Source organism: Echeneis naucrates, chromosome 9 (genome assembly GCF_900963305.1).
Source record: "Echeneis naucrates chromosome 9, fEcheNa1.1, whole genome shotgun sequence".
NCBI lineage: Eukaryota > Metazoa > Chordata > Actinopteri > Carangiformes > Echeneidae > Echeneis > Echeneis naucrates.
In genome coordinates, this window is record NC_042519.1 from 16409128 (window position 1) to 16433812 (window position 24685).

Genomic DNA, 24685 nt, shown 5'->3' on the forward strand with positions numbered 1-24685 from the left:
AAAAACCCCTGAACATATTGCCTTGTTGGCATGAAATACAAACACGCATGTATGCAACAAACACACATTTTTGAGCTTGTTTTTGAATCAGTACTTATAAAGCTTGTTCCCTAACATTCACTGTGCTCCTAATGGCATCCGTGAACTTCTGTTCAAAAGGGATTCAGAGAACGAGAATTACACACATACATTAGTCATTACTGTTCACTCACAACAAATCTTCGTGGATTCTTTCCTTCATTTTGGTGACGTTGATCTTTCCCTCATTATTCATCATACAACACCTCCTTCCTTGGATTCTTGGATTGAACCAGTCATGATAAAACAAACGGGAGGCATCGCATCTCCCATCCAGTTTGAGTGTTGTGCGATTTGAGGGTTATATAAAGCCATGTATATAGTTTCCGGGCAAAATTTCACAATCTTAGTTGTATGGATGACTGATGCAAGAAGTAGGTCTTCCATTTCAGACAGAAGTGATCAAATGTGATCAACAAGTTTTTATGCAAAAACTTTTTCTGTCACTTATCTGACACTCTAGGTTGCATGACCTCTGTTCTGTTATTCTGGCACACACTTAGGGTTACATTCATGTCCACTGCAGAGGTGCAAAGTCTGGCTTTTCTTTGTTTATGGAATTTTTGTTTTGCGTGTCTTTTTTTGTTATTTTTCAGTTATGAATAAATCTCACCTAAACAGGGGCTTATTTTAAATGAGAACTCACTGTTTATTTTTGTTTCACTGGATTCAATCAAGGAACTGAATAACTGCACAGAATTCAGGTAGCTTTTTAAAACCATTCATAAAGGCAGAGCTGACAAGACTGACAAATCAAGCCATCGAGCAATGAAAGCCAGAGAAAAAATAAATCATACACTGGATGTGACCAGGAAACTGGATTTTTTAAACATTTCTATAGAATATTCTCAGTGACTAACGAGAGGCAACAGTCCAACTAATGTATTTCAAGCAGTTGTGCCAAAGAAATACAGCCCACAACACTGCACCACACCTTCAGTAGCATGGGAGGTTATTTGCTTTTGTATCGTGCAATTAAGGCCTTTAACACACCTGCATTCATGGATATCAGTTACACAAATAAATCTAAAAATGGGAGTCAACATGCTCTTTCCTGACACTTTACATCAATTCATTTTTAATTAAGATTTCTCCAATTATGTGAGGTCAAACATTTCAAATCATTATCCAAAAAGAGAACAATCAAGGATTTCAGTGGAAGACTGAAGTGTTTAATCCCCCAGTCTGAGGGTTAAAAATCACAACAACACACCCTAATGGTCTAAAATCAGTTTTGACATCCAAAGTGGTTGTATTGTAATGTGTTTCCATGCTTTCAGCTCACTAATTCCTCTATTTTAGATTCATGCATGGCTGTCATATTATTAGAGCACTGATCAAAAGGCCTTTAGATTGAAAAACTGAGCGAGGAGGGAGAAAGTAAACACAAGAAGCTCTTAACTGAGAGCCATTTCTCTTAATTTAGTAACCTCTACTGTTGCATCTGAATAAAGAATCTCAGTTTTTACAGGCAACAACTGGTTCGCACACAAATACAAAGTGGAAGACTATCTCCCACAGACAAGAGTAAAAGTAAAATGACAGACTAATTGATTGCTGTGTCTGTCTAGAAGGGAATGTCATGCTCCACTAACATAATGCTCTTGCTTTCTCACTCTCCTTTTTTGACTGCATGTGGTTTCAGGTTTGAAATCAATTTGGCTTAGATGAAAGTTTTCAATTTCATTAGCTTGATCAAATGGAGTGCTGTTAACAGGCAGCGGTAATAGAAAATCATTTAGGCTGCGCAGCTCACACACTCAAGGACTGGTTAAGAGCTGCTCAGAGAAGGAAAAATACATAGAATAGATAGAACGGGAGGGAAGGCCAAGACAGAAGAAATTGACAGGTAGGGAAAATATGGACAAAAAGACAAGTGTGGGGGGGAGACAAAATGTGGAAAAAATAGAGCAAGAGAAAAGGGCTTGGAGAGAAATATCACATTTTAGAGAAAGGAGGAGAGAAACTAGAAATACTGTGGCAGGAGATAAAATTGAGTGAGAAGGATAAAGAGCAGAGAATAGAAAGAACAAAAAAAAACAAAACACTTCAGAGAAAACTAAAAAAGAAGAATGTGTCAGAGGAGAGAAGGAGCAGAAGATAGTTAGAGAAGGAACAGAAGATAGGTAGAGAAAAAGAAACAAAGATTAACTGTAAGCGTGATCGATGGCAGTATGGGAATGATTAACTCAGCAGAAATGTCACTATACAGCCAGAGAGGGAACAGAATGCAGAGGAGACACAAAAAGAGACAAAAGAAATTTCTCTCTTCATCTTGTGTCTGCTAAGCACTGGCCCATTAAACTTATGCTATCGCTCCTCTGATGTTTTGTCAGAGAAACGATGAAAGAATTAAATAAACTATTAGCCATCAGAAATTCAACAGCCCGCCAACTAAACATTACCACTCTGATGAGGAAAAACAAATAAAGAAAGTAATGCAGAGGGTCTCTGCAGAGGGAGAGAGAATATATATATATATATATAGAGTTTTGTGGTGCAACTTGCAGTAGACAACATTTACAGCCTCGCAGATTGAACGAGGGGATTCAATATGCAATTTAGTCTTCCAGCTCCTTTAACAGTCAAACATACAGACACACAACTGCACATCATACCAATAAATTAAATCACGACCCAAAGATAAAAATTCAATCTAATGTTAATCAGCTGTTAGTCTCCACTGAGCCATTGTGTCATGATAATAATCAGCCATTCAGTGTCTCACATGTGCGCGCACACACAAAGTGTGTGTATGTGACTAATCAGCCAAGTGAAACTAATGAAGGGGGAAATGTAGGTGTTGCTGATTAGCTCAGCCTTAAACCCCAAGACATGACTTCTAGACCCACAGTAGCAGTCAAACACAGACACACATACACAAGCAGGCACGCACAAAATTATTCTGGCTATTCATGCTAATCTGAGGGAAAATGACTTGCTCATTAGCAAGACCCTTAAACCTCTCGACAGGCCTTTGATACCCAACCGTTTCATGGTCACAGTACAGAGAGAGTGAACACTCACTCACGCTCACACACACACATCATCTGCAGAAATTGTGCTATTCGCAACTATTAATACTAATCAGTTGACTTTAAAAACTGTCAGTGAGAGCATGAAATGTAAATAGCATTACAGAATATACTAGTGAAAATGCAAATGCCTTATGTTTGACATGAGGGCCTCATAAAATAAACTGAAAAATGTCAATGTAAAGTGTAGAGAGAAAAGCGATCCAAAAAAAAAAAAAAAAGAACACAAACGTTGGCCCATGCACTTCCCGGCACTCAGTATTCTGAAAATCTATCTTTTTATCTATCTGAAAATGGCAGATTGCCAAACGTACCCATGTCACACGCAAGACGAATGTCTATCTCAAGCCCTCTTTCCTTCTCTCACGCAACTACTTCCGTCACTTTTGCTTTCAAGGACTCTGGAAGTCAATGCCATTTGGTATGATTCATCACACTGGAAAAGAACCAGTTCGGACAACTTGAAATGTGGCCACATTTGAGGAAAAATGTGTTTATAGCTGGAAAGAGACAGACACACTTCCTTGTACTCCAAGTCTTCACTCATAATGAGATGATACTGAGCAAAATTAAGTGCAGAGAAGACATCAGCTCTGTGGGCTCACTAATGCAATGTCTTTAACATTAAAACAGATACTGGGTTCATATAATGGCACACTGCAGCTCCTTAGTGATAAACTTTTGTGTTACATTTGTCACGTGCTTGTCAGAGAGAGATAAAGAAGGAAGTGTGTGTGTGTGTGTGTGTAAATATGTTCAAGCCCTGCAGCAAACAGTCTCCTTCTAGATGAGATTTACTGATAGAGGGAATGGACACAGAGGATGAATGCACTCTCAAGGGAAGAGAAAATCTCTCTCTCCTTAATCTCCAACATGTCCTCCTCCTCCTCTTTGTGATGACAAGAGCCTGTCTCATGATGAGGAGAGCCAATTCTTTTCCTTATCATTCAGCTCCTTGAATCTGAAGGTGTCTGTTTCTGTGTTGAAATTGTGAGTGTATGACTTTTGTGTTGAGTACACTCACTTTTTCTTCAAATACAATGAGGAAGGGCGTGGATTGTTTATGCATGATGGAGAAATCACAATAAGGAGAATAAAACACATTACTGACACAATGGAAAAATAAAAAAAGACATGAAAACTCCTGTTTACTAAACCCACAATCTTACTGGATACTAGTATATACTAAGTATGTTTTTCAAACTGGATAAATGACAAGATGAAGTACTCTGAAATCTGCCAACTAGCAGAAAACTATCAGCATTGTGTTAGCTGTTACCAGCCAAATGAAATGGAGGTGGCACCAACAACTAATAAAAGGTGGAAAAAAATGTGGATGATAGTGACAAAACAATGAACATGTAAGGGCTCGAAAAATGTGTTAAATTTTTATCATCATTGTTAACGGAGTTAGTTTGAAGAATGCTATGCATTACAAATGTGCAGAATTTCATATTAGGGCAGATGTAATTCCTGTTTACAGTGAACCAAAAGGGCACTGTGATAAGGAAGAATGTGGTTTTTGCACATTTATTGGTCGTTGTTGTTGTGGTGTTCTCCCTCAAGAGTCAGCAGCACCTCACTGAGAGGGGAAAGTGTTTCTCTTCTACTTTTCCTGAACAGGCGACCTTGCAGTCACACCACAATATCCAGAACATACTAGATATACAAAAATCAATACTGGAAAAAGCTGAAAATTTCACGACCAGAGCAAAGGGAGGCAGGGAGGGAAGAGTGTTTCATGTCCACTTGTTCCAGTCCACCCACTTCAGCTTTCTATGACCTTCTCTGCTGCATCCATCTCGACATTGGCCTCTCACTGTCACCGTTACAAAAAGGTCATGCGAGTGTGAGAGAGAAATAAACTCACGCTGAGTGGGTATTATTTAAATGTTTAGGGCCTTCATAAACACACACACTTTTATGTTCCCTCCCCCAATTTGCATGTAAATGTAAAAAGCATATGTGTGTGAGTAGGCATCAGCATAAGAGTGTGTTTGAGTGAGTCTGTAAGCCAATAAATGAAACATGGGGGGGCGCGAATATACAAACAACAGGCTGAGATATAACCACTCTGTCTGTGCATGTGTGTCACTTATGTCAGTTATTAATGTTCTGCATTGCATGAGTAATGGTGCACAGTCTTGACATTCTGCTACCGGTTAGTGCCAAGCATGCTCGAGAACACAGGCAGAGGACGGCGCACACACACGCTTTTTCCAGGGCAGTCATACACCAAATGCCTGTTGCAGAACAGCAGTATTTTGTCATTTGTAAAAGTCAAATCAAAAACACAGAGGCAAATTAATACAGTGTGTTTTTGACCAGCATCTATTCAGATTTACAATGTGAAACTCTTAGGCAGACAGGTGAGATTTCCTGATGTGCTAGTTTTAAAATTTTTAATTTGAGCATTATGTTTGTTTACATACTCAATCATACGCAATCTACTTTGAGGAAATATGAACATGCATGTTGCAGTCACACATACAGGAAACTCGCACATCCACAAGAGTGAGTCAAAGAAAAATATACATCAGTTGAGTGTTGTTCACTGAAAGTGCAGTAAGAGCCTGTTCGTTTAAATTGGTGGTGTTTAAATATCAACTCTTGTAGCTACATTTTATCAGCCCCGAACTGGGTGATGTTTTTCTTTTTTACATTAACTTCATTATTGAGTATGGGGGATTCCCCAGAAGCCCACCCACATCAGACCTCCTGCTGCCCACTCATGGCCCCCCGGTGACTACTCAGTCTCTGAACCTTCAAGACCGAACTAAGGGCTTGCCTCTGAACAGGAATCTCTCTGATGCTCAGCTTTTCAACAAAGCAACAGTGACAACCTGCAGAAGACCTGGATGACGAAATAACACAGTGATGTAATTACATTGAAATCAGACATAATTGAAATAATGCACCAACAGTACAGATAGAGACCAGAGGGGAAATAAAACAAATAACTTCTTTCATTTATGCATGATATATAGGTAACTACCAAAAAAAAAAAAACAAAAAACAAAAAAACCCCAAAACCTTTTGGACACCATGCATTGAAGACTGTTTTTCGAACTGCAGTCAGATAAGTGGGTGGGAAATTGTGAAGTATAGCAGATGACAGCTACAGCATGGGACAGAAGCATACACAAACCTATAAATCCAGGTGACTGAGCTTGAGAGATGAAGAAATCTACTAAAAATGCAAAAATGGGCGCAAGCAAGTCATGGACAAGTAAAGGGTGAGAGAGAAAGGTTGGAGTATTGCTTTTGTAAACAGCCTAAGGTGGCCATTACTCCATTAGAGCCAGAGCCCCCCAGTGCACAATATAAACTGTTTAACCATAGCCAAGTTGGAATAGACCTTCCCCTATGTTTGTGTGTGACACAGGGGGAGGGAGGAGAGGAGAGCTGCAAAAGGTACTCCTGGCTTTCCTGACTGCTCAGGGAGCAGCTAAGCAGCAGTCAAAGGGCACTATGCCCCGTCTGACAAACGGTGCAGACAGTCCCTGGGCAAACGGGGTAATTCTGTATTCCATCCCATACGAAGCGAAGAGGAAGGCGACAGGAGGGGAGGAGCAGGGGAACTGCTTGGTTGCCTTCATCTTTTGGTTACTCAGCCGTTTTGCCGGGCACAGCTGCTTCCCGGCGCGTCGCTCCCGCTCTGGTCTCTCGTCGGTGCGCCGTGCGCCGCGGCCAAGGCCGAGACCACCGAGCTCCGGGGCGCACAACGTCGCGACTGTTGGCTGCTCGGCTGGCTGTGAGTGATCCGGGCTGATTAAAATACACACGAGTGCGCGCACGGACGCGGACGGCATTCACGGGAATGTGACACTAATGCTGAGGGACCGTCCTTTTGTGTCGGGGAAACGGAGGCGTCAACCTCATGCGGAACGCTCTGAACCCAAAATATCTGTCAGCCCTCCTCATCCTCCCTCTTCCTCCGGGAGGCGGTGGGTGGCGGCTTCACCATCTACACCATGTTTCAGTGTTGTTGATGGAGACAGCGAATCGCCATCTGCGCAAACGTCACCTCAGCGTGAAGAAGAATATTGTAATGCAGCTTCCCTGCAGCTTGTAAACCGACTTAAGTGCGCTTTTGAGTGTTTTTATAAGCTACCGACCGCAAGTCAGATTCATAAAACCCTTTAAAGAGTTCTTTGATGAAGTCGATGCCTCTTTTAGACGGGCATACAAATCCTGACCTCTCCTCTCTCCTCTCTCTCTGTGATTACTGCAATTTGGTGTCTGACGAAGGACTGAAAATATTTTACCTCCATTTCAAACCAGTAAGGTTACTGACTTTAGTTTTCGTTCATCCATGGCTGAGTCAATTTGAATATGGATGAGGGGAAAACTAGTAATTTTGCTTTGATTTTCTCTTAGTTCAAGAGCTCATGTCATTTTCAGAAAAATCCCCCAGATGACTTACTAGAGGGGGCACACGGCTGTAAATCCGATTCCAAGGAAAAACTGCCTTTTCTCTCGGATCAAAAACACCATGGTCACATGTATGTGTATTTCCGTGGACCTCCCACGGACGGGTCGGCCTCCAAACTACGCTCGGGTGGCACCTCAGTACGCACCTGTCATTTGAGCTTCGGTCGATTACTTATTATTACAGGCACATGGATGGATACAGGAGGTGTCAAGGTGAATCGATCGATCGGCTTAAAAAAATGAAACTTGCTGCCTTGAAATTTCCTGAGCAGCTTTAATTGTTGGCACACTTAAGCTCCATCCTGTGGTCACCGGGGCACATTAACCTCCTCTACCTGAAACTGTCGGACGCAACTCCCTGCAGTTTCACACACTTTGCTGTTTACCTAATTGCAAGGAGAGATCGGCACACAATTTTGTTTTGGCGTCCTTGTCATCTGTTGAAGGCCAGTTCCTATCATGATCCCCTAAAAAGCGCACACCAACGCGCCAAAGATAAGCCAAGTGAACACAGCAATAAAAATAATACAATATTCCAATGTTAAATGGGGTCTTTGGAAGAAATACAAAAGTTTGACACGTCTCGGAGATAAAAGAAATGCCCACAGTGAGATTGCTATTCCCCATTGTTCTTTCATAAAATAATAATTTCAACCTGACAGCAAGTTTTCGCCGCCGTTTGCACTCCCTACCTTTCCAAAGGAAAAGAAGAAGCACCGTCTTCCAGAGGCGACATCCCAACGACGCGCCTCTCCTTCCCCACACCGTCTCCATCCCTCCTGTTGGTTTTTTTTTTTTTTTTAAAGAAGCTCCGGGACTATTGACAAAATGGACAAAGGGGGGGATCTTTCAATATTTGATCTCTTCTTTCCCCAGATAGATCACTACCGTGCCATCAATAGTCCCATTTTGACCGAACTGCGCTCCCACTGTGGCTGACCTATAAGACACGCGGCAGATGAGGTTTGGAGTAAACTATAGATCCTCCTGGAGTCCGCAATGAAGAACAAACCCCCAGATGGACGATTCCGGTGCTGGCTACCCCTCCTCTCAAAAAAAATACAAATAAAAAATAAAAAAGGAAAAGTAAAGTCTGCGGCGTCTCTTCTTCGAAGCAGAACTGCAGAATGACTCGGTTTCCCCTTCGGTGACTTTTTCCTCCGCTCCTCTGCTTTATTTATCCAAACTGGACGGATGCAGCTGTGAAAAAAAACCTCTGTCTCTTCTTTCTCTCACTTTCACACTTTTCTCTCTTCCAAAGTAAAAAAAAAATAAATACAAAGAAAGTGTAGAGTGGACCAAGAACTCCCCAAACGAATTAAAAGGTCCACTTCATAGGCTGTTTAAAAAGCAGAGAACTCGGTGACTGAAGGCTCGTGTATTAAATAAAATCCAAATTCCGCTCGCCCAGCAGCAGCTCCGTCCGCTCCCCCTTTTCCTTCCTCCCCGTCTGTCCTCACAGTATCCTCCTCTCACTGCGCAGGCTGTGTGTGCGAGTCTGGGCTCAACTTGAGAGGCTGAATACACTCGTCCGCGGGATGGAGGGAGGAGAGGACAGAAGGAGGTCTGACGCTTCAACCAGCCGGCAGAGGAGGCTGTGGGGATGGGGGGGTGGGGGGGGGGGGGGGGGGGGGGGGGGGCGGGATTTTGGGAATTAGAGTGACAGTTAGGCAACCAATGGAGGGTTTGGGAAAATTATTTGCCCTTTGTGTACGCCTTTCATAATTTAAGATTCCTCTTAAAGGAATTTATTTAATATCACTTTTTTTTTCAGCTGGAGATTTCCGCAGCCACAGCAAATGTGGAGATAATCTCAAATAAAAAAGTTAAAGTATCTACATGAAACCAGCATCATCGCATCAAAGCAACAATGGGGTTTTAAACTAAAAATCTATAGACCAGGTTTTAGGACGCAGATGAAAAGTTTGTAAAGTTTAAAGGGAGATGTTTCATCAGAAGCAGCCTAGTGGTCTGTGTGCGACAATCCAAGTGTTGTTTATCTTCCCGAAGCATCTCTGCATTATTCATATGAAGACGCGCTACACCTGTTCTCAATGTAATCGATAGACAACTTCGCGCGAGCGCGTCATGTTGGCGCGTGCGTGCACACGGAGGCGCTTGTGCAACTACAAAATGTGGTACATCGGGCACCTTGTAATAAAACTCACTCCTTTTCTATTGATGGGACAGGAGTGAGTGTGTGTGTGTGAGAGAGAGAGAGAGAGAGAGAGAGAGAGAGAGAGAGAGAGAGAGAGAGAGAGAGAGAGAGAGATTAAGGTCTTCTATAGGACCGGGACTATATTTCATAAGGCAGCGTGTCTGGTTCCCTTTGTCAGCTAAATGTGTAAAAGCTAAAGAGATGACATTGTGACTTATTGAATTGCAAATCAGTCCGTCGGCAGAGGGATGGGAGGATTTCCGGAGACGGAGGGGGCGACACTCCCTGTTCTTCCCCATCTGTCTGTCTCCCACAGAGGCTAAGAAGGAGCGACAGCCCCCCCTAGTGTCACAAGGAGACAGGAAACGCTTTCTATTCACCAACCCTCCATGTGCCTTTAATTAGGAGTATATATGCCAGTGAGGACGCTCCTCGTCTTGGTGCATTCCTCTTTGATGTGTTCCACATTATTCCTCTGTCACTTCTCTCTTTTCGCTGTGACTCCACCATGTGAGCTTGGCTGAGCCTGGATGCTTTTTCCACTTGTCCTGTTTCGTTGCGCAATGACTCTCTCCAAACTCATTTTTCTGGCCTCCCGGTCACAAACCGTCTACTTCTATAAAGTCTCAGGCAGCTACCATCCGTCCACGTTATGGAGCAGAACCAAATCAGTGGATTTTAAAATATTATTCTAATTTCCACTCAGTGACTATTCCTTCAGCCAGCTGCAGCTCTCCCTGTGACTTAAGCTTGCAAGATCTGTTTTTAACTGTTTCCCCCTAGGGGCTGCAGCCGAAGCAAGGCATTAGTTTAGCGAGCATGCAGTTAAAAAAAAAAAAAAAAAAAAAAAAAAAAGCAATATTTGTACAAATACAGTGTCTGTATACCAATGAGGCTTCCCTGGCTGTTGGGCAGAAATCTCAGACTGAAAAGAATTGCAGATAATTCTCTGTATCTGGAGAGAAGTTTAAAAAAAAAAAAAAAAAAAAACCAACGTGCCTTTCAAAAGGATGAGTAATAAAAAGTAAAAATAAAAAGTAAAATCTACTGGCAATGTTGGTGGCTACCTCATCTTGACATTATGTTTATACACGTTTTTTTATCCCATGAACCCCCCACCAACCCCACCCTTGCATACATCTGTCTTTGTTGTTAACAATAAACCTGTTTACGCAAGATATGAATTCATTTGGTAATTTGATATCAAACTATTGTTTCACTTGTCACTATTATAGGGAGCCTGGAGGCAGCAAATATTCATTATATTACAAAAAGGAAGGCATTCATCACAAAGATTGCATTGTCATTGTCAAGTGTAACTCCACTAATACCACCTGTAATGGCTGCTAGGTGATAAATGGAGAGGAATATGCTCTGATGCTTCACTGCCAGGCTGACCACAGACACTGACCCGCTCTACTTCTGCATTTTAGTCAGGCTGAGTCCCATGCAACTCCTTTCCTTAATTATAGAAGTCCCACTTTTTTATGGGATGCTTGGTGGACTTGCTGCACTTTGTCTCCATTTCTATTAAAAAAAAAAGAAAAAAAAAAAGAAGAAAGTATGCTCTCATTTAAAGGTCTGTTTAAAATCTTGTTGAGGTTTAATCTTCAGGGTTCACAAGAAGAAAACCTTTCAGAATATTGTGAACATGACACTTCCATGTCATTTGATCATGAAGCAGTTCTAGGTAGCATCCTAATACTATTGAAGTGCTTGGTCAAGAGAGAAATGCAAACAGCCTATATTTGGAAACTGAGCATTCAAACTGACCGTCAGAACTTGTGACTTTGTGATGTCACAACAAGGCAGCCACTGCTGTCAGCCCATTAATCAAGCACACCTCACCTAGACTATGAATCCCTATAGGGTTTACCTCATATTTGCCATATCAGTATTCAACCAGGGAATCAGAAGTGCAGCCTGGTATCTTGCTTCTAATTGGATCACCAACCTGTTAGTACAGCTCCGGAATGAAACCTGAGAGAGGAAATGCAGTGCTACATATAACACCCATTAAATGTAGTAAATATGGAAAGAAGTGAGAAACCAAAGGTCTCATTTAAACAATCATAAGCACATCTTGATCATCTCACATCTCAGGAGAAACAGAAACACAGATTCCTAAAATCAAAAAGCAAAATGTTGGTGCTTATAATTGCCCTCCTTACTTGAAATTCATTCATATGGATGAATCGACAATCGAGATTGTTTCAGCCATGAATATTTAGTGGCACTGATGGACCTCATGAAAAAAAAAAAAAGAAAAAAGCACAATGGACCAACTCAGAAAACGAAAACAACTTCTTACTGTTCACCTTAAATTGAGTTAGACGGACATTTCAGGCAATTGGAGACACATCACAAGTCCTCGTCCATCACTGTCATTCTACTGCTATGTTGTGGCCACCTTGAGGTGATGGTGGTCGTCACTTCACTCGTCTCACTTTTCTCCCAATCAAATTTCAACGGTGAGCTGCCCTTTGCACTGCAGTCACTCTACATCTGTCACAGGATGAAAATTCATCTTTTAAAGACAGTACTTCATATCACTCTTGCTGTGGTGAAGCACAGACCTCCTTTGTCAACGTGTACTGCTATAGCCAATTTTCTCTTCTTCAGGCTCATCTTAAAGTTGAGGAACATTCCTTTCCCTAACTTTCTAGATCTCGGCACACAGGTTCATCTTGTAATAAAGATTAAGAATCACATCACACTCATCACTTTCCAGCTGGAATTAAAGATGTAGATCTGCTGACGTTTAACAAACTCCGATCTCAATGTGAACACTTCCAACCTAGATGCCAGCAGTTTACAAACCTTTCTAGAAACAAAGTTCAGTAAATTTTCTAAGTCTTTTCTAATAAGCATTTTTGAAAAGGCAGATTCTTTTTAAGAAAATTTTGCTTCTCGTTCACAATCATAGTTTTTTGTATTCACTCAAGGTCTCATCTGTTAGACCACTGCCTCCTCGGAGAGCAGAACTTCCCCTGACAGACCGAGGCTTAGTCAAAACTTAATCTTACACACATTGTGTAGTAATCCAAGTTCTGCAATGTGTACTGTGAAAGGTCTGGCCCAAGGAGTATCACATTTTCAATTTCACGGTATTGCTGAACAAAGGCCATGTCCAAGTGAAGTTTCCCAGCTGTCAGGGTTAGGGAAACCGTAATTAAAATGGTTTTATTCTAACATATTGAGTTTACAAAGTGCCATCTCAGTGGACACAAGACATCTTAACACAACCTGATGTGTATAAGCACTTGTGGACAAAGGAGCAGAGGTTGCCACAGAGCTGATTCAAAGTCTTTCAGCTTGGTTTGGTTCAATGTTAACAAGGCAGCACAAGTACGAGTCTAATTCAAACCAACACAATGGCCCTTAAACAATCAGCTATGTGTACATGTTACACGCTAAGTGTTAATGCTAATTTTACACATCAGTCAGTCCAAACCTAATCAATCAAATTATTTTTGACAGCTTCAACAATGCTACAATGAGTAATTTGGTTTCTGCTGTCATTCATATCACGATGCAATAATTGATTAATAAATGTTTTGAACCACCTTAATGTGGATACCAAGGTCACCATAACTTTGGAGGAGACTTCTTGAAAGTGGAGCATCCCAAACCTGAGTGGTTTGCCAGTGGTGGTCCTTCTCTCCTACCCAATTATCTTTTCTCATTTCCTGCTATTTTACACGTTGTTCGAACCACGAGAGCTGAAAACAACCGAAGATGTAGAAAAGTTAATTGCTCGCTAAGCAGCCATCATCTTGTGTACATTAAATACAATGGTCCACAGAAAAACCCAAACTTTACTGTTCATTTACATTTTGGAAACAGACTAATCGTGGCACTGAAAAATAGAAAAGCTCTTAATCATGTTTGTTGTCTTTCGGCGCCAAAGCTAGCGGGTTAGCTAGCGGGTTAGCTAGCTAACTAGATCGCTTTGGCGTTGCATCAGATGGCAGCAAAACTAGCCACTAATGTTAGCTAATGAAAGCCAGCTCACAGGGACTCTTTGCTGTCGGGATCCAATCCCGGACCGGTCCAGCAGCTGGACCTGCCGCTTTGGAAGAAGTTCTGAATGCTGCTCCGACTCACCGGCGAACGGAAACACGTCATAAAACGCATTCAGTGTGGTTTCGAGGAATTTCAAAATAAAGGTCCCGAGAAACAACTTATTGTGAGGGCTCGTTTGACCCCGTGTCAGAAGTGAAGTGTCTCAGATCGGCCTCAAACTGCCACCTTATAGAAATATTGGTCGTTTAACAGCTTTGTGGTGTCAGTAGTGTCAGCTGAGCACGGACCTTGATGACAGCGTACTGAGTGCATTAATTGCAGGGATGTGTCTAGTAAATATTAATTATAATAATACAAAATATTTTCCTCACCTTTTGTAAGCCTTTTTGAGTCCAAGTAAACAAGGAACTTTTTGTGCTGCTCCCCCCTTCTATGTCTTTCTCTCGGGTGAAATGTCTCTTGTAGAAATTCTGTCAACAGTTTGTTATTTCAGACACTCCAATCCAAGGCTGGGGGAAAATGACCAACAATGACAATCGCTCTGTCTCTCTTTTCTCCCTCTCATAATAGTCATCTCTTTGCTCAGTGAAGCAAACTGAATACATTAGAGTCTAATTAAAGCTGCTGTAGAGAACTGCTCGGCCTCAGAGTGTGAAGTCGTGTGCGGGGGTATATGTGTGTGTCTGTGAGCTCATGTGTGTTGATCATGTCTGATAGCTTATGGCCAGGCAGACTGTGAGGTGGGAAGTCTGTGTGGAGATTTTTTGGAACAGCTTGAGCCTTTCTGTAAACCGTGGCCCACTGCGATGCATGTCTTTTATGGAGAGTGCACACGTGCACGCGTTCGCTCGTGTTGCTATCGCACATGCTGTCACAGAGCATTGAGTCGCCGACAGGAGATGTCTGTCTGTTTGTCTGTCTGTCTCATCCCAACTGGTTTCTCTTGCCACATTAATGCACTGCAAGACCAGTGTCAGGCAGGGTAAGTGTGTGTGTGTGTGTGTGTGTGTGTTAGGGAATCAATAAGTCAGTGTTGCATTATGCACTGCCCATCTTCAATTTGAAATTGGGGAAAAGATCTCATACATAAACTGAAACACACAAATGTACGCTACTAAAGATATCACAGATGAGCACACATAGCTGGGTGAGCGCTTTGCTCCCTCTGTCATCTCAGACTGCCTCAGATTCAGATATGAAAACAAACAGGAGCACTGAATCTTAGCTGGCTTACCAGCATCACTAAAAAAGATTTTTTTCATTTAGACAAAGTTCTCAAGGCTTGTGGTCATTAAATTCACAGGACAGAACATTAACATATTTTTGCACCATGTTTTGCCACCATTTTGAAGTATAGGGGTTTCCTATTAGTGTATGTATTTCCTTGCATTTTTAGAACTAAATAGTGACAAAGTATCTGAAATCAGTCAATCCAATTGTTCCGATTTACATACATTTGATTGTCTGATGCAATAACCTGCACAGCAGCTGAGCTCATTGTGGTGCACAAAAATAATGTGTGTACTTCAGTTAGTATGGTGAGCAAATGTTCAGTTTTCCCTATTCATATATTTTTAAAGGCAAAGCCGAGAAGAAAAAAAAAAAAAAAGCACACCTGCTTTCATGTGATTCTTACTTCCTGGATATCACTGCCTCTTCACATCTGCAGTGTTGCTGGCAGTTAGTCTTTCATCAACAAGAGTGGGGGAAACTGTAACAGTCTAGTAGAATTGTAATTTTCATCTGAACTGATATTTGTTGATGTGCACTGAATATTTCAAAACCTATCAAAAGTACTTGCAGCTGCTTTTATGAAATTCACAACCCAGGTCTTAAGAAGCACATTTACCATCTGCATTCTGTATACTTGTCTTGATCTAAATTTTTTATGAGTGACTGAAGATCAGGTTAAAAGACCAATAAAGACTTGAATGTTTTCATAAGTACCCAGCAACCATTTGATCCAAAAAGGTTAGATGAACATGAGAAAGCCATGAGGACAACTTGGCCTCTGGAGTCTCTCCTGTACAGCCTTTGTCACCCTGAACACACACCAAGAGCAGCCTGAGATCAATTACAGAGCAACATCTAGCCCCTCCTCTGCTACAGATGCAATTTACTTGGCCTCCGTAAATCAATGGAGACAAGTGGGGCTAATTTGACCATTTGATGTCAATTTGGCCTTGACCCTTACCCATCACACACACACACACACAGAACTTAATGACTAGCTGCACTAGAGTTTATTATGCAGAAGCGAGAACCCCCATTCAGTATGCACTCACATGTGAACATATCCACAAACCTCTCAAACCCCACAATCTCTCACACACACAATCTCACACACACACACAAAAGCACACACACACACTAACACACTAACACACACACTAACACACACACACACACACACACACACACACACACACACACACACGGCCATAACTCACAACCCCCCTGCTTGAGATTTCCATATTGGTTCTGTCAGAGACAATTTTGTTTACAGGGCCCTTTGGATGAAATAACAGCACCGAGTGCTATCAATTACTGTGTGGGAGAGTCAGATGCAGGAATGGGCCAGAGGAAGGGAGCCGGATCAAGAAGCAATGGAGAGGAGGCTTGGAAGGGGAAGAGGAAGATCAAAAGGTGGGACTGAGGAGGAGGGAGGACATGGTAGGAGGGGGACAGTGGGACAGAGCTGGAGTGAGAGATGGATTTATTTTCTGTAAAAAAGTGAGACCAGCTTTGACCAAGATTTGTATACCAAGGTCTGAAGATGATCCAGTGGCACAGGAAAGTCACCAAAATAATAATTTAAGCACAAACACAAGCACAACGACATACACATAATTAATCTAAACAATAGATGGGCCTATATTTTTGGCTTGCATTTACACTATTGGAGAAATTGGTCTCAGTTTCAAGTTATGATGGGAGGATTTGAAGTTTGTACCAATGAAAGATATGCCATTAAAGCACATCCCTCCACAAAACAAATAACGATGTGCAGGGTGCTGCAGTACAACAGGTGGATGTTCAGCCTCTGGCAGCATTTGGGAGTCTACAGTCCAGATTTCATTGCAGGGCTTTCAAGCCAGGGCAGAAAAGCACTTTGAATCAGATGCCTTCTGTCTTTGAGTGACCTGGAAGTTTAATCCAGTGGAGAAATGAGTGCAGTAGCCATGTTAATTAGGGTTAGTGCCAAAAAAAAAAAAAAAAAAAAAAAAGGATTCATATAATAATCGCAAATCTCATTTACTACGATTCAGAATCGATTCAAAATGTCCCAAAATTGATTAAAAAATAAATAAATAAAAATAAAAATAAAATAAATCCATAGGCTGTTTGCCTCCAATTTATATGCAGGACATCCTGACCTCACCATGGAGCCGGTCCTGGACCAAAACAAGGAGGAAACTGCAATAATGGAGGAAAGAGCAATTCAGGCAAAGATATGGACATTTTGGTTTTTACCTAGAGTTCCAAAAAAACCTGTTTTATTGTTTCCCAAATTCTGTTTAAATTTTTCACATATTCGTTTTTTCCCCAGTTTAAAATTTTTGAGAATTCAATTTTTAGCATTTTATGCAAATTTAACCCTGAGACAGTGTTTTAAGTAATAAAATAGACTATATTCAGTTACAACTGAAAACTTTAATTCTTCCTGACATTTAAGCAAAAACATAACAATAAAACAATGAAACATAAGTTCCACAACTTCAATCCACTAAACCTTTTAATTTCTATCCCCATGCTCTGGTTTTCTGCCGATTACTGACATTTCCATTGAACCACATGATAGTCAACCTCTCTGTGTTAAGCTTAGTGTGTGACTCTTGTTTGACTTAGCACTCAGACGGCCACTTCACTGGTGGGAGGAGTGCATCATTAGTGAATCCCTCAGAAAATTTTCCCGACAGATACGTTCCTTTTTAAATGTGACAAAGACACTTTAATGTCTGCATTTGTCATTCTGTCTTGCTAAGCAGACTGGAATAGATTGAGGATCCTTTGCACACCTATGGATTGAAGCAGAAATCATTATGAAATCAAATAATTTTGAATCGAAAATCGATTTTGAATCGAAAAATCTGAATCAAATCAAATTGTGAGATAGTAAGATTCCCACCCGTAATGTTAATGTGTATGATTTAAATTACTTGAATCAATGCCTGAGAAAGTCACTAAAGGGTAATTTATTTTAAAAAGAATCAATTTTTGACCTGTGTTAAAAAAAAACAAACAAACAAAACATTCATTTTTCCACGATAATTCGCCCTTCAAAATGCAGTTTATGTACCTTTTAGTTTTCATACATGCTTTTTAAAATGATACCATCATCCTGTGAAAAAGGACATCAGGCAATGCAGTTGGCTGGGTGACATGAGATGAATGGATGAATTGGAACATCTCTGAATTGATATTTTCAAAACAGATGACTACCATCCATGTCCCACGTGTAACCAATAATCTACCTGACAATATCATTCCTACTGTGGTTGGCTACACGTAAAAAACAGACCAACTAAGAAAAAACAGTTCTCAATCAAGTTCAACAAGGAAGGAATCGCACAAGCTGCACGACACCCAGAGTGTCTGTGGTTACTTCTAACTCAGGATGCCATTATTCCGCAAATCCTGACATGGGAAATAGTTGTTTGCTAAATTAATGTTTTAATTGTCATTTTCAGAACCTCAAACAATGATGGTGTCAACGAAGTTTACTTTGTTCTGACCTACTCAGTGCTTGAAAAAAAGCCTAATGGGTTTGTAAGACATTAAAAGTATCTAATGAGGGGTTATTGAGTTGACTTATCACACTACTTGACACCACAGCCCCAACCTTTTAGAAAGCAGGTCTCAAACCACCAGACCACCCCTCTGACTTGAATGTCAGTTCAGTTAAAATGCACTGTGCTTTCTTCTTAGTCTTCTTGTCAGAATTTGACAGCACCACAGAGAAGCAGAGCAGCGCACCACTGCAAGCAGCATTTCAACACTTCAATGAACAATCCCTCCAGATTCATGATATCGTTTTACAGATATTTCTTTGCTTAAAGTCTTAAGAAATCCTCATGGGCCCTGTTGTAAACAAATGTTGATATTCACTATAAACCCTGAGGGTGTTTGATTTCAGTCTGTCTGTCCGTCTGACTATTTACACGAGTGTGTGTCTGGATAGCTGTGTACTTCAATGAAGGGCCATTGTTGGAGAGATTCAGCTCCATAGACTGTAGATGAGGCTCCCGATGATTACTTCGCCATTCTTCATCCCATCCGATACACAGACAAACACTGTCTGTTTCCACCACATAATATATCTGCTCACAGACTTCAAAGGCATACTGACACTGACAGAAGGAGGGATATTGAGAGCTTTCTCATTGTATGTCCTTCCTAAATTTGTTTACTGGTTAAATGAAAAACTCCTAACACCACTTTCCATTCCAGATTCACTTTCAATCCTTCTCATCTGCACATAATTCTGCAATAATCTGATTCAACAAATACAACTAGCTGCAATAAATATTTCATTTGTTTCAATTTTGTCTGTTATTCCTATTATCAGCCTTGAAATGTGCAGAGTTGTAGTAGTTTTCCTCTTTGCTTGATTTTATCCAAGAAAATACCACAATCAACTGCGTTATCGTTGAGTAACAAGACTGAATCTGAAAACTTTTAGTACAAATATTCCTTCAAACTTGAGTGTGAGTTTTGAGAAAAATGTTCAGCTCTGACGACAAACTTTGGAAAGATGTTGTGGTTGACTGAAAATTGTGTCAACTCACAACCCAACATTGGCTGGCTGGCATGGTGATGACGTTTGCAGGTACTGATTTTTACTAATTCATGTCAATATCAACTTCACATAAGACATTTGGAAGACATTGGATTTTGGTAACTTAACAACAAAATCAAAAGTATCAACACCAGGTGATGCCACTATTCTATGTGAAAGTAATGTTGCGACATTTAACTTCAATGTGACAGTGAATTTTGGCACCTTTGGCATAACAGCAGCATTACATTTCACCATGTCAACATCCAATCACGCTGGTGGCCAGCTTTGAGTTTGATGCTTGTTTGTTAGCACTAAATAAGTGGAGCAGCAATCAGTCATGCCCTTGTTTTAATTTTCAAATGGTCTAAAACTGATGTTTTTCCAATTTTATAACAAAATTTGGAGCTGGCAAGACATACTTCAGCTGTGAGGCCACTGCACATCTGAATCAGAGCAATTCTGATTGAGAGTTCACATTGTGAACATTGAATACATAAATAATAGATCTGTCCATTCGATGTGATGAAAGAAAAGCAAAGAGGATGTAGTTTTTTTCTGTAAAACACCAACAATACAAATAATTTTGAATAATTCTAAATGATGACAGGTTGCTCTGACTGTTTGTTATTCATAAACGCACATCTACAAACCTAATTAAAAAGCTTCAAAGAACTGGACTCATGCATTTGAAAAGGGGTTGTGGCATAAATATAGAGAACAACTCGGAAACAGACATGACTTGTTTCAACAAATCACAGATGTCCACATTGTGCTGGATCTCTTTCACTTTCGTGTTTTAAGAAACATATACGTGCGATACCAACTCAAACATCCAATTTGCCAGGCAGATTACCCTGGAGGGCTCAATGTTTCCCACCTGAGAGGGGGTGGGAGGTTTACTCATCAGGAAGGTGCTAATATCAATTTTAGGCACACGGGCGTGCACGCGCACACACACACACACACAGCCAGTAAGTATTAATTCTCGACAGAAACCCACCGCGACTGGCAACTTAATTACACTCATTTCACTGTGATTGTCTCCCACGGGAGTGCAGTAACACACTAACACACACACTCAGTTAAGACAATTTGGCCTGAACACTCTGAATTAAGGATATTGTCATATTGGATCATTTCCCCAGTGAAAGTGTGTGTGCGTCAAAGTGTGTTTTTGTGTTCCTGTGTGTGTGAGACAGGAACCAAAGGCTGCAATTAGCAGCTGAAACAACAGTGTTATTCTAATACATTTTTGCTTCCTGTTTGCAGTGATTCATCGCTCGTTTTACACGATCAAGTTATACTTTCCACAGCATTACTGTGTCTACACTGACAAATGTCTTAAATTGTTGCAGCAATCACAGAATGATAATTTACTGTGTAATTGAAAAGCCTCGAAAAATGGAAAAGACTTTTTGAATGAACGTGAAATGGTTATTTTCTAAATTGAAGTCATTGGAGTATGATGGTGAGGAAGATTGTAGGGAAATGAGTTTCTCCTTGTATCTAGTTCCTCTCAAGTAATTTAAATCTTTAATTACTGGTTTTGACTTAAATTCCCTGTTAAGGCTCATTCCAAAAGTAAATGCTCTTTAAAGAGTTAGGTATTCTGAGTTGCTTTGAGCTAGAGTGCTGCAGTATTTGCTCATCTTCTACAACCCCCATTCCAATATTAAGTCACAAGTCGTCCTTAATCACAACAGCCTTAAAATCCTTCATGTTACCACAATGAGAAAGACAGAGGGCATAAGGACACTTTGCATGAGTGAGTAACAATAAACGGTAAAAATGTAAATAGAAAAAAAAAGTAAAGTCCAGGCAGCTCAGCGTATATTGTTCAATAATAAGTTACACACACAAGTGACATTGCGCATGGGCTTGTGTTCTGGCAGTCGACAAATACTGGCACTCAATGGCACTGCTAGTAGCTGGTATATCTCAGTATTTAACTATCTTACAGTTACAGCACCAAAACATCACTGCTCTGACCCCCATGAATGACGGCAATAATCAATGCCGTCATTCATCAGGGGCAGAAGCAAGTTGTGAATACGCTGACCTCGTAATATTACGGTACTGTTTGCTATGATAGCTGTATTTCACTCACGATCGCTATTTTCACCAAGTTCCTTTTTGATCTTAAAACAGTGTTTTCACATTTTCATTTGATATTTGGTATCTCTGTGTCCTCGTCAAACTTGCTGCAGGCCCAGCCATCACCTCAACGTCCACACAGTCACTATCCACTGACTAAGAGAGCACCGTTTCACTGCTTCCATTACTAATTTAGTGAGAAGATAAAATACAACCTGGCAATTCCAGTTTAAAGGCTAACACAGTGACTTCGATGCAACTGAAGTACGGTAGGGTCAGCATCGTTAAAGGCAAGACAGGACTGTGGCGATTGCCCGAAAGGGTAACACTGTGCTGGTGGCAAACAAAAGGTAGAAGGACAAGGAGACAGAGTGAGATGGAAGTGCATAGACATAAAGACAGAGGCATACAGACAGATGGAGAGAAGAGAGAGCAAATAACTGAGTTAGCAGTGGATGGATGCTGTGATAGCAGTGAGAGTGAAAAGGACAGGAGTTGCTTTGAGTTGCTTGTTTGGACAGATGGCTGTCTGTGTGCTAATTACAGACTGAGTGCTTGACACTGTGAACACAATCAAAAGGGAAACTAGCTTTATTTGTTCAGCTTCACCCACACACAGGCGAGCGCACACACACACACACACACACACACACACACACACAAGGGAAAAAAAAAACAAAAAAACAGTACCAAGCACCAATGACAACAGTTTGCCCGTGATACAGAGAGGCACAGGCAGACAGAGAATCACATTCATACACATCACGAGGCACATACAGGGACCTGCTGCAGAGGCAGCGCTCTGTGAATGCACTTTCCTTTCAAAAACACACAAAGCAAATGAAAAAGCAAATGCTGGAAGACAACTGGATCCCACAGACCTTCTCTTATAAAATATTCCATGCAAAATTCAAATTTTTGTCCCGTTCAGAAAGAAGTATCCTGTCTGCTAAAACGCTCACCTGCTTAAATCATCCCCACTTACTTTTGTTCATATTTACCTCGTCTTATCTGATTCTACTTTGGTTTCATCTCTGCATCTTGCCAACATCAGCTGATTTAACAGGTGAACGTACAGAGCTCTCAAACTACAAGAAGGCATGCATGCTGAACACACACTGATATTCAACACAGTCAATAAGAAAATTAAGCTTTAAGTTCAAGCTGTTTTATCAAGAAACCGGGTCAAATATACAATAGGTTAAACTTTTGTATGGATATAACTTCTTGGCTTTTAGAGTATTTTTCTTTGAATAGTTTCTGACTAAATGGCAATGTAATGATAGCATAATGAAGACAGACAAACAGATGATAACTTATGTTAACCTGTCATGGGTGGGTGTTTGCATCATGTGGAGGCTATGATGAAAATTACACCAGACACACACATTCAGCAATGTTAAGTGTAACCAAGTGTGAGCCACAAAAGACATATCTGATATATTTAAGAACTGCTCAACAACAGTGACAAGAAGCTTTGTTAAAGTGTGACTGTCAATCTCAGCAAACCTTCTCTTCTCATAAACGATCCAGAGAGTTTGTGCAGAAATGATTCAAATGTGATTTTTTTTTATTTTTTTTTATTTTCAATGTTGATGTTTTAAATATGTAAAGGTTCAATAAAAACCATTAAGCTAGTCTCAGTTCTGTTGCCTGCTCTGGAAAAGGAGCCTGAGAGGAAATCAAGGCAACTAGCCTACACTTTAGAATACGTAGAAAAATATAGATACCAAAAAGCCTTAAAGGGGACATGCCCCGAATAGATGAGCTTGCTATGAGTAATCCCGGATGTACAATTTTAATAGGAATGCAAAGGTTATATTTTGTTTCACTGGCTCTACATTTCTTCCCTAAATTCCACAATTTAATGTGTGAAAAGCATTATTGTTCAAAGAGTGAGTGTTAGACTTAAACCCAAGTCTCATGACAAAAGCCTGGAGAGCACATGTTTCCTCATACCAAGCTAAAAGCATCACTTTATGGTGGCAGACCTTCACCAGCTCTCCGGAAAAGGAAAACGGCATAAATAACATTACTAATGGATGTTCTCCATTGTGTGTGCCAGTAAACTGTGTCCGCAGGCTAGAATGTGAGAGAGGCCGGAGATTTTGTTAATGCGACTATTGCAACACTTCACTTGTCCAGCAGATGCATTGGTTTCCACAAAGAGACTGATAATATTCACAAAAATAACAAAAGCTCAAAAAGGAGGGCTTTGCATGTACACTTAATAATAAGTGCATTGCTTTTTGGCCAGTTACACAATGTGGATCATCTTCAGACCGGTACACAACAAAACCTGTATTAGCAATGAAATGTCAAGAAAAACTGAACATTTCCCGAAGTACATTGACAACAACCAACAATGAACAACAATCATGAAAGGTTTGTCTACTGCCAACACTATGAGGCAAACGCACCCAGAGCAACATCAGGGCTGATGTCATTTAACCATGCAATAACAAAGAGTTTCACAGTAAGCATCAACCATAGCACAGCAAAGCTCAAGCAGAAGAACCAGTTAGGACTCACCCATTGCAGGCTTGTGTCACTCTAAATGTATATTCCACCACAGGTTGGAAGCCAAACAGTTAAGATGAATGTTCATAGCTGTGAAAATATTTGATGTCATTTACATTAGAAAATGTGATTCTCATTTTCATGTTTGACTGAAAGCTGCCAACAACCTGCTCACCTGCTCACCAGGTGTTGTCAGTTCAGGCTGATTAGACCTGCTCAGGTTACAGCTGGGCGGAGCTCTGCTGAGGATCACAACAGGAAGACTTCAACTTCTACCATTTCCGCATCATGGGGGGCGCTGGAGCCAATCCCAGCTCACGCTGGGCGAGGGCGGGGTCACCCTGGACATCTCAGAGACAGACAGAGACCAACAACCACTCACACCTACAGACAATTTAGTCACCAGTTCACGCGACCGATCTGCATTACTACTTTAGAAATATATTTACATATACTTTTCCTCCTACACTTTTTGTGGTTGTTGTTTAAGCTGGTTCTTCAATAAAGGATGAATTGTTTGTCATTTTAAGGCATGTCTTTTTCACATTTTTACAGTTT

At 40.8% G+C, this 24685-nt stretch overlaps 1 protein-coding gene across 1 annotated transcript in view; it reads right to left on the minus strand.

Annotated features, from left to right (window-relative positions):
- Positions 1 to 24291, minus strand: part of LOC115048747 (transmembrane protein 132C) — a 223232-nt gene extending 198941 nt beyond the window's left edge. Inside the window, exon 1 of the mRNA XM_029510471.1 lies at positions 24140 to 24291. Within this exon, the coding sequence (XP_029366331.1) occupies positions 24140 to 24143 (4 nt within the window). The 5' untranslated portion in view covers positions 24144 to 24291. The remainder of the gene's footprint in view (positions 1 to 24139) is intronic.
- Between the last annotated feature and the right edge of the window lie 394 nt (positions 24292 to 24685).